The sequence below is a fragment of the Ochotona curzoniae genome, unplaced genomic scaffold (assembly GCF_017591425.1).
Source record: "Ochotona curzoniae isolate NIBS_2020 unplaced genomic scaffold, NIBS_Ocur_1.0 scaffold_461, whole genome shotgun sequence".
Classification (NCBI taxonomy): domain Eukaryota; kingdom Metazoa; phylum Chordata; class Mammalia; order Lagomorpha; family Ochotonidae; genus Ochotona; species Ochotona curzoniae.
The window spans coordinates 8,066,528-8,076,091 of NW_024467120.1; the positions used below are offsets into that span (position 1 = coordinate 8,066,528).

The 9,564-nt window shown below is 55.8% G+C and overlaps 1 protein-coding gene across 1 annotated transcript; it reads left to right on the forward strand.

Moving 5' to 3' along the window:
* Positions 1-6,737: 6,737 nt before the first annotated feature.
* On the forward strand, positions 6,738-9,065 carry SOX4 (SRY-box transcription factor 4). The gene has a single exon (XM_040967625.1). It carries the CDS (start codon positions 7,523-7,525, stop codon positions 9,017-9,019), a length of 1,497 nt encoding a protein of 498 aa, XP_040823559.1. The 5' UTR covers positions 6,738-7,522; the 3' UTR covers positions 9,020-9,065.
* The last annotated feature ends 499 nt before the right edge of the window (positions 9,066-9,564 follow it).

Below are 9,564 nucleotides of genomic sequence, written 5' to 3' on the forward strand. Positions count from 1 at the left end.
ACGGGCAGCTGCAGTCTGAAGCCCAGCCACTCCGGAATGGGACCAGTGTCCTAAGCTGCCTCCAAACCGCTGTGCTTTTCATTTTAGTCTGTATGTTGTGATCCTGTGGGATAGGTAGCATGGGGAGTGTTTCATGCTTCAGGAATTAGTACAAAAAAGTCACAATCCCCCCACCCCAGATTACTCTTCCAAGCCCCCTCCTCATATGGAGTCCCTGCCCTAGAGATGGAAGATGTGTTTATGCATTACTATTCACATTTTGCACGTACAGGACAACAATATACACAGAACTTCTCTCTTGCTGTCGGGTATGGGTAACGGAACAGAGGGTGGACTTCCTGAGCCAGGCAGCTGGAGCCCCCTGGGGCTACGCAAGTAGGAGCACCATAATCGGGATGGGCAGAGTTCTTTAAGTGCCCTTGGGACCGGCGCGGTACTCCCATCTTCCTCCAAGCCCACACCCGAGGCCTTGAGAGGCAGTGGCAGAAACATGGCGAAGCCCGGGTGGCAGGTGTGCAGCACGCCTGGCGCGGTCTGGGGCCCAGGGTTCTTTGGTCTCTGCCCCACCCCTTCCCTCTTCCCCTTCCCCCTCCCCTCCCATCCCCAGGAGAACCTCCACTGCAGTCTACCTGACGCGTCATGCCGGCTTGGCAGGGCAGTGGACCACAGGAGCTGGAAGAACCAAGATAAGGTGCATGGCGGAGCCTGCGCGTCCCATGCCCGCTGCCCGCTGCCCGCCGCCCGCCGCCCAGCAAGCTCGTGCCTCTCTCCCCGACCCAAGTCCTAGAGTAGCATCTACAGTTTCCAGTTCTTCCCACCTCCCTTCACTGCGACCGCGTCCCTTTCTTCCTCCCCTCTCTCTCTTCCTCTCAACGGACATTTTGCTTCCCTGCCTACTCCCCAGCAGGTTCCCTCCGCAGCCGACGCGCCCTCCCTGACAGCCCTCACATCGGCCAAAGCGCGGTTTTCCTCTTGTTTGCGCGATTTTCCATAAATGAAACTAAGCCACTTTCCCCGCGGTGCTCCAACTGTAACTGCTTCTTACTAGGTCGCTGGGTTGGGGCTGGGAGGCTCAGGGGCGTGTCCCCAACCTACATCTAGTGCTAGTCCACTGTGGGGCTTTTGGGGGCGCCCCTGATCTTGCAGTAGCACCCCCTTCCCGGATGCCTGCGTTGGACCTGACTGGTAGGAGGGAAGAAGAAAAAAAAAAAAAAAAAAAAGCAAAGGGACCAGCGAATTCGCAGGTCACAAAGCGAACTGAGCCCTCCGGCAGACTTTGGCTTCCATGGAAGTGCACCCTGGGGGTGCAGCCGCTCCCTGTTATCTACTTGCCATATGTCCCGTCTCTCCCACCCGAAACCGCCTCCCGCAGGTTCTCGGGGTGGGGGTTGGGGCCGAATTCCCCAGGGCAGGGCGCACCCCCGGGCCACTGCTCCTTAACTCCCAGTGGCGCCTCCGTGGTCCGCGCAGACTCGGCCACCCCGGGCCTTTCCCGCGCAAGCGAGGAAGATGGGTGGAGGGGCACCAGGGGAAGGCACGCTTGAGGATTCGGTTACAAAGATTTGCCAGCCTCTACTGGCGGGCTGCGCGCGCGCGGACACACACACACACACACACGCACCTCGGTCCTGAAAGAGAGACCAAGCGGCTGCGTGCTGCATAACGGCCTCTGTCCGCGGGCACCGGGCTAGGCTACGCAGTCCCCTGCACGGAGGTGGCACGGTAACCGAAGCATTTAGGCGCACAGAGCGATGGGGGTCAGAGGCTCTTCAAGAAAGAGCAAGGGGGCCGAAGTGGCTGTGAGTTCCGGTCAGTGGCGGAACTGGACATGGTCGCCAAAGGGGCCAAGGGGCTCTGCGCGGGGGGGGGGGGGGGGGGGGGGAGCTGGAGGAGCCAAGCGCGCGGGACGCGCGACCCGGGGGGCTAGCCAAGTCCCAGAGCGACTTCCAGGCGCGGCAGGGAGCCGGTGGGGCCGCAGGGGCGTCTTCCCTCGGCCAAGCGGCCGTGCGCCTGTGAGCTCCCTCTCCCCGTACAAACCCCCCAGCGGAAGGCGGGTGTTAAAATGCTGGTGACAGGATCGCCTGAAACATGTTTATAGTAGGAGTCTTCCAAAAGCACAGCCTGAGTCGATTCCAATTTATTTCCTCTCCGTAACTGTAATCGAAAGGCGAAGCTCAGCTGCCGCGCGCGGCGAGGCCGAGCTTTACTAATCCCCAGCGAGCCGAAGGCGGCAGAACCGGCCCCGGCGCCGCAGTCGCTGTGCCCGGGTGCGCTTTCTGGCTTGGAGAAACCATTTTGGGGTTTTACGTGGGGGGGAGAAGGCGCTTTGGCTCGTCCTGGAGCTACGCGCGCTGGTTCCCTCCCAGAGCCGCTCTCCCAAGCCGTACAGAAGCTGGCTAAGAAGCTGCATGCTCACCGCGCCTTGCATTTTGCAAGGTGTTCCGGGCACTGGAAAAGAAATCATCTCCCGAGTGCGGCCAGTAAGATGCAAACCGAAGGCTAGTCTTGGCTTGCCCAATCTCCTCCGGCAGCTCCTAACAGCTGAACTGCAGGCGCCAGTTGGTTACCCTAAACTTTGATTTAAAAGAGGAGGAAAAAAAAAATCCGAATTCACCGACACACCCAAGGACTCGCCGACCGATTAAACTGCCACCTAAATAAGGCAGAAGAGTGTGTTCGCGCGCGGGTGTGTGTTACAGGCTCGGGAGAGGAGGAAGAGAAGAAAGAAAGCTCGCCATCCCCACGCTTTCCCACGTCTGCGCGCGGGCGCAGGGAGGCTCGGCGCTGCCACCTTGCGGCCGCAGCTGCAGGGGAGTGGGAGGTGGCCGGCTGCAAGAGACCCCGGGCTCCCGGTGGGTGTGCCCTGTCGGCCTCGAGAAACCGAGCGCCCAGTCCCGAGGTAGGCCTCAGAGCGACGTGGCCCGTGCAAGCCCTCCTGGGTGACAGAAAATGAGGGCCAGTGGTATGGAATCCACCGTGGGCTCGTCGCTCATGCTGGGCAGACAGTGTGGCAGAAATGATTAGCCATGCAGGTGTGTGACCTTTCTAAGTTTGTTCCAATAAATAAACAAACAAACAAAGAAAACATCGTTTTCATGTGCCTGCACATCTTGGGTTGGTTTTGGAAGGGAAGAATTACTCCTATGCCTTATTTTTCCACACAGCCCCTTGGCCCAGTCCAGTTTCCATAAAGCATCAACTCCAAAAGATAAAGAGTTCCATGGTCGACTAGATTAAGAAGTAAATGGGCTTGCGATGGCGGGTTCTCTGCCGTGAGATGCGGGACCCTCAGAAGCCAAGCTGGCAGTGCTGGCAGTGGGTGCAGGCCCATGGTGTCTGAGTCCCAAGGTTTCTTTCCTATCTACTAAAGTAACAACAGGGGTTTCCCCACCCCCACCCCTATGCTTTATCTGAACGGGGTACTTGAGTACAATTGTAGTTTCAACAACCCAATCCCAGGCACAGTCTTGCAAAATCTGAAGACTTCCTGCAAGGTCCCCGCCTCCGTCCAACCCACCCCAACCTCCTCTATGATAGGAAAATGTGAGGCGGTGGGAGAGTATTCTGTTTCCATCCAGCCCCCCACTCCACAGGGCAGAATTGGCATTGATTTTATGTTGTGCAGGTGTGTGAGAGCAGAAGCAGTACGCGAGCAAATACTACACTTGTTACTACACTTCCATTGCAAATGCAATTTCATTACCGAGTGGAATAACTAAGATGAAATATTTACCCTTAGTTTAAAATTTGAGGTGTGTAGGTCACTGCTAATCTAGACAATTCATTTGTTATTCCAAAAGCAGCACTTTTTTTGCAAAATGATCTTGGCTTTCTTTTACTCCGGCTAACAGAGGAGCATTCAGGTCTAGTTTCTGTGCTGCGAAGCCAGCAGAGGGAACACTGAGTTCTGCTTTAGCAGGGGCCACCACACATCTGGTATTTGAGGGGGGAAAAAGTCAGTAATGGAGAGCTGATTGCCCAGCGCACACACAGTGAGGCCATGGGAACGCTAGAAGCTGGTTTTATCTCGTTATTTGGTGTTCAGAGGCCCGATGCATTCCAGTGCATGGACACTTGGCTCAGCTGGTCAGAGATGACTTTAATAAAAGGCCTTTGTCACATGTTGTCTTTATGCTAAGACAATTAACATCCCCCCAAAGACCTGCATTGAATGTCTAATTACTCATCTACTGAGATAATATAATCACAGTCCGTGAACTTCCTAATATCATACTTCACGAATTCTAAGAGAAAATTTTTCTTTTAACACCTCTGGATGAGACAGGCATCATGCAATAAGATGGATGATGTCACAGTTTCATGGGCAGTTTTTTCTTCCTTGATGTTGTGTAATATAACCACTTGTGTGTTAAAATCTGTTGGCTTTGCTGAGATACAAAAAAATATGTTTAATTTTTTAAAAATCAGGCCAGTTGTGCCTGGGAGCATGCCCTTTTAAAATCCCCTCGCTTTATGCATAAGTACAATTTTCAAAAAGTACACTGATAAAACACAATTACTGTGACTAATTTCCATTTTTGCCCCATCACACTGGAGGGTGGAACCATCAATGACTGGAAATCATCACGCTAGTTTACACCCTCAGATCACAGTTGTTCTAAATTCCAAACTAAGACTATCTATTCTTTTTCATCCTAGTTAAAAGGTCGATTTCATAGAGAGTATAAATCTGTTAGATTAATTTTTAGGTCAGATTGGTAATATTTAGGGGTGTGTGTTTGTTGATACTGCCAAAAACTAGAATGCATAACATGCCAGCTTAGTTACACAAAACCAGTGCCTGTGTAGGTTTTGCGGGGGAGGGGAGCAAACCTTTACAATTTCCCCTCCGCAAGCATTCCTGTAGCTTGGGTAGCAACTACCTGCATTTACCTACAAAAGCATTCCCGCTGTGGCTGGTCCTTAGAGATCTCTTTGAATGTCTCAGCAGAGTGGGTTTTTTTTTTCCCAGTAAAATTCTAAATCTGACAATCTGGGCCTCTTGCCAGCCTCTATGCTTTGAAAGTTTGATAAGATAAATAGAAATCTGTCCACCCAGCACTGGCTTGATTTGAATTAAAAGCTGACTTAATTATGCTGGCTTGGCTCTGCCTCTCATTGGTCCCGAGGAAAGTCAAGTTACTTTTTTTTTTTTACAATGTTAGAAGGCAGGCCAATGGGTTCTAAAATTCTGATTTTCAGACACTGGCAACAAATGATGTGTGTGGCCTTTGTAACGAGTGTGCATTCTAAATACTCAGGTGCCTTTTCTTTGCCACATTCTCCCGAATATCCGTGCAGTCTCTTACTATCCGTGAGGGGACAGGCTGTCTCCACTGTCCCCTGTGGCTCACCTCTCCGGACAGCCTAGATTTTAACTGTCTTGAACAATACACAGCGTCTATTAGGAGTGTCTCCGCGGCCTGAATTACCAAAGGAAGGAGGAGCACGCACGCAGGGTTTATTGCCCTTAGGTGTTTTGCAGTCACCAGCCTCAGCTGCACCCCCTCCTGCCAATCACAGACAGGAAGTAGCTCCTAACGTTCCCATGTCACGGGTGAGGCAAACTGAGGAACGGTGTGTCCCGTCCCCACAATGACAAAACCAGGAGGAAGGCCCATCAGGTCTAATGCGGATTCACTTCTGCTACCAGTTACCACCTGGAACCTACACCCGCTCCTTGCCTTGGTCTTAGGAGCTGTACTTGATCCAAGGCCCAAACAGGAGGTGTGTGGCAAGGGAAAAGCCGGGGGTGTCTGAGGGTGGGATGGGGGTAGATAGACGGTGAAGCGGTTTTCCCTGTTGAAAAGGTGGAGAACATCACTATTAGCGCGGCACACACGCCCCCAGGGCTGTCTCCCTCGGAGGTCCCGGTGGGGTGTGCTCTGAGCACAAGCTCCTCCTCAGTGCCGGCTCTCCAGCATTTACGGAGGCGCCTGAGTCATCAAATGCTCGGCGTTAACCCCGATTTGGTTAGAAGAGCCAGCAATTATTAAAAAAAAAAAAAAAAAAAAAACCAACGGGGGGGGGGGGAGAATGTCCCTGTTTCTGCTCCGCACAAACAGCACAGAGACGGTTCTGAAAAGGACTGGCACGATGTATCAACAGCCATGCTGTACCTAGGGTCGCTAAAATAATTGCAATCACAGTGGTTTTCAATATCCAATGATTTATTGTGGCCTGCTCCTCTCCCCCCCCCCTTTATATCTTTGGTTTAAAGGAGTGTGGAACAGATTTTGCACTAGAGGCTGACTCTTTATTCTAATGCTGAAAAGAACTAATAAAAATAATCACTCGGCTTTTAGGCAGAAAGCTTCCATTTACAATATTTCACCCTCATCTATGCCCTCCTTTCCTAGCTCCTTGTTATCTAACATAATGGTTAGAATACATTTCCGTCTCTCCCCTTAATAATTTCATGCATTAACATCCTCTTCACACACGCACGCGGGGAGCGCGCGCGCACGCGGGCGCACACACACACACTCACACACAGAGCAAAAGGAAAAAAGAGGCAGCAGAAATCTCAGCTGTACTTCTAGCCCTTTTAAAAAGTTTGCTCTGTAAATTGGAATGAGGTCAGATGTGGAGCTTCTCATTGCACGCGGGGATTATTATTGCATCGGGTTCCAAGCCAATGGGAGGCTCGGAGGAGGGGCTTGGCACGAGGAAGCGTTGGTTACAGCGGCTGATTGGCTGCGGCCAAGACTGTGAAAGGATAAAGAGGCGCGAGGCGGAATTGGGGTCTGCTCTAAGCTGCAGCAAGAGAAACTGTGTGTGAGGGGGAAGAGCCCTGGAGCTCCCGGGTCTCTAGTTCTTTGCACACGCTCTTGACGAGTCTGCACTGGAGGAACTCTGCCATCACCAGCTCCCTCTTTGCAGAGGGAGGGGAAAACATATTTATTCATGCCAGTCTGTTGCATGCAGGCTTTCTGGCTTCCTACCTTGCAACCAAATAATTGCACAAACTCCTTAGCTCCGATTCCGCCCACAGAGAGTCCTGGATCAGAGTCTTTTTCTGCTTTGCATTACAAGAAAGGGACTAACTGCTAGAGACTATGTCGCTTTCCTGAGCCACCGAGAGAGCACTGCTCGACTGGAAGCAACTACTTCAGGGGACGAAAAGAAAAGAAAAAAAAAAATCTTTTCTGAGACTTGCTTGGAAAGCGACGAGAAACTTGCATTGGAAGCCTCAGCAACCAGCAATCAAGAAAACTCCTCTCCACTTTAGCACGGTCTGAGCCGAGAGACGAGCAAAGTGCGGCGCGGTCGGTGAGAGAGTGTGAGAGAGGGAGAGGGAGAGGGCGGGCGAGACAGCCTCTCCAGCCTGGAAACTACAACTCCAGCGCGACAGGCGGAGTTCTCCGTCCCCGCATCTCTTCGGGACTTTTCTCCCTTCGCCCACCTCCACCTCCGCTCGGCGTGTGCTCGGCCCCGGGGGCAGCCCGGGAGGACCCGGCGATCGCGCCCCCGGCCCGCCGCGAGGGTGTGAGCGCGCGTGGGCGCCCGCGGAGCCGGGGCCATGGTGCAGCAAACCAACAACGCCGAGAACACGGAAGCGCTGCTGGCCGGCGAGAGCTCGGACTCGGGCGCCGGCCTCGAGCTGGGCATCGCCTCGTCGCCCACGCCCGGTTCCACCGCCTCCACGGGCGGCAAGGCCGACGACCCGAGCTGGTGCAAGACGCCGAGCGGGCACATCAAGCGACCCATGAACGCCTTCATGGTGTGGTCGCAGATAGAACGGCGCAAGATCATGGAGCAATCGCCCGACATGCACAACGCCGAGATCTCCAAGCGGCTGGGCAAACGCTGGAAGCTGCTCAAAGACAGCGACAAGATCCCCTTCATTCGGGAGGCGGAGCGGCTGCGCCTCAAGCACATGGCTGACTACCCCGACTACAAGTACCGGCCCAGGAAGAAGGTCAAGTCCGGCAACGCCAACGCCGGCTCCTCGGCCGCGACCGCCGCCGCCGCCTCCCCGTCCTCCTCCTCCTCCTCCTCCTCCTCCTCCAAGCCGGGAGAGAAGGGAGACAAGGTCGGTGGCGGCGGGGGCGGCAGCGGCGGCGGCGGCAACGGCCACGCGGGGGGAGGAGGCGGCGGCGCGAGCAGCGGCAGCGGCGGCGCCAACTCCAAACCGGCGCAGAAGAAAAGCTGCGGCGGCTCCAAAGCGGCCGGCGGCGCGGGCGGCGGGACCGGCAAACCGCACGCCAAGCTCGTCCTGGCGGCCGGCGGCGGCGGCGGCGGCGGTAGCGGTGGCGGGAAAGCTGCGGCCGCCGCCGCTTCCTTCGCGGCCGAGCAGGCAGGGGCCGCCGCCCTGCTGCCCCTGGGCGCCGCCGCCGCCGCAGCCGCAGCCGCCGACCACCACTCGCTGTACAAGGCGCGGACTCCCAGCGCCTCCTCCGCCTCAGCCTCCTCAGCCTCCTCCAACCTGGCGGCCCCGGCGAAGAGCCTGAGCGACAAGAAAGTGAAGCGCGTCTACCTGTTCGGAGGCCTGGGCGCTTCGGCGTCTCCCGTAGGCGGCGTGGGCGCGGGCGCAGCAGACCCCAGCGACCCCCTGGGCCTGTACGAGGACGGAGGCGCCGGCTGCTCGCCCGACGACGGGCCGAGCCTCAGCGGCCGGAGCAGCGCCTCGTCCTCCCCGGCAGCCGGCCGCTCGCCCGCCGACCACCGCGGCTACGCCAGCCTGCGCGCCGCCTCGCCCGCCCCGTCCAGCGCGCCCTCGCGCGCCTCGTCCTCGTCGGCCTCGTCGTCGTCGTCCGCCTCGTCCTCGGCTTCCTCATCTTCCGACGACGAGTTCGAGGACGACCTCCTCGACCTGCACCCCAGCTCAAACTTTGAGAGCATGTCCCTGGGCAGTTTCAGCTCGTCGTCGGCGCTCGACCGGGACCTGGATTTTAACTTCGAACCGGGCTCCGGTTCTCACTTCGAGTTCCCGGACTACTGTACGCCCGAGGTGAGCGAGATGATCTCGGGAGATTGGCTCGAGTCCAGCATCTCCAACCTGGTCTTCACCTACTGAGGGGAGAAGGTGTGTGGGGGGGGAGCGACAGGGGAAGCTTGGAAGGGCAAGGAAGCGACAAGAGGGGGTTCTGAGGGGTGCAAGGGGGGGTGGGGGGAGGAACGTGGGAGGGGGCGGGGGTCGAGAGAGGAGAAACGGCGAGAAAAGGAGAAACGGAACGGATGAAGAGTCGAGAGAAAAGGGAAAAGGAAAAAAAAAAAGAAAAAAATCTGAAGAAAAAAAAAAAGAAGAAGGAAAAGGAATTAAAGAAAAAAAAAGCAAAAAAAAAAAAAAGAAAAAGAAACAGTGAGGGCCGGTTTCGGCGCGTCGCGGTCATCTGAGAGGAGCGCGGTGGCGCGTGGGACGCGCGCGCCCTTCCCCCACCCCGGGCCCGGGGACCGACCCCGGCCCAGCCTGAGGTGCGGGGGGCCGGGGGCGACCTTTTGTTGTTGTTATTGGTGTTGTTGTTGATGATGATGATGATGATGGCAAAAAAAAAAAAAAGCTACTTGGAGTTCTCCCCCCCTTTTGCTTGAAGAGACCCCCCCCCACCCCAACCCCTTTCT

Coding starts and splice junctions, on each gene's coding strand:
- SOX4 (XM_040967625.1), top strand. CDS start 7,523: ATGGTGCAGCAAACCAACAACGCCGAGAACACGGAAGCGCTGCTGGCC.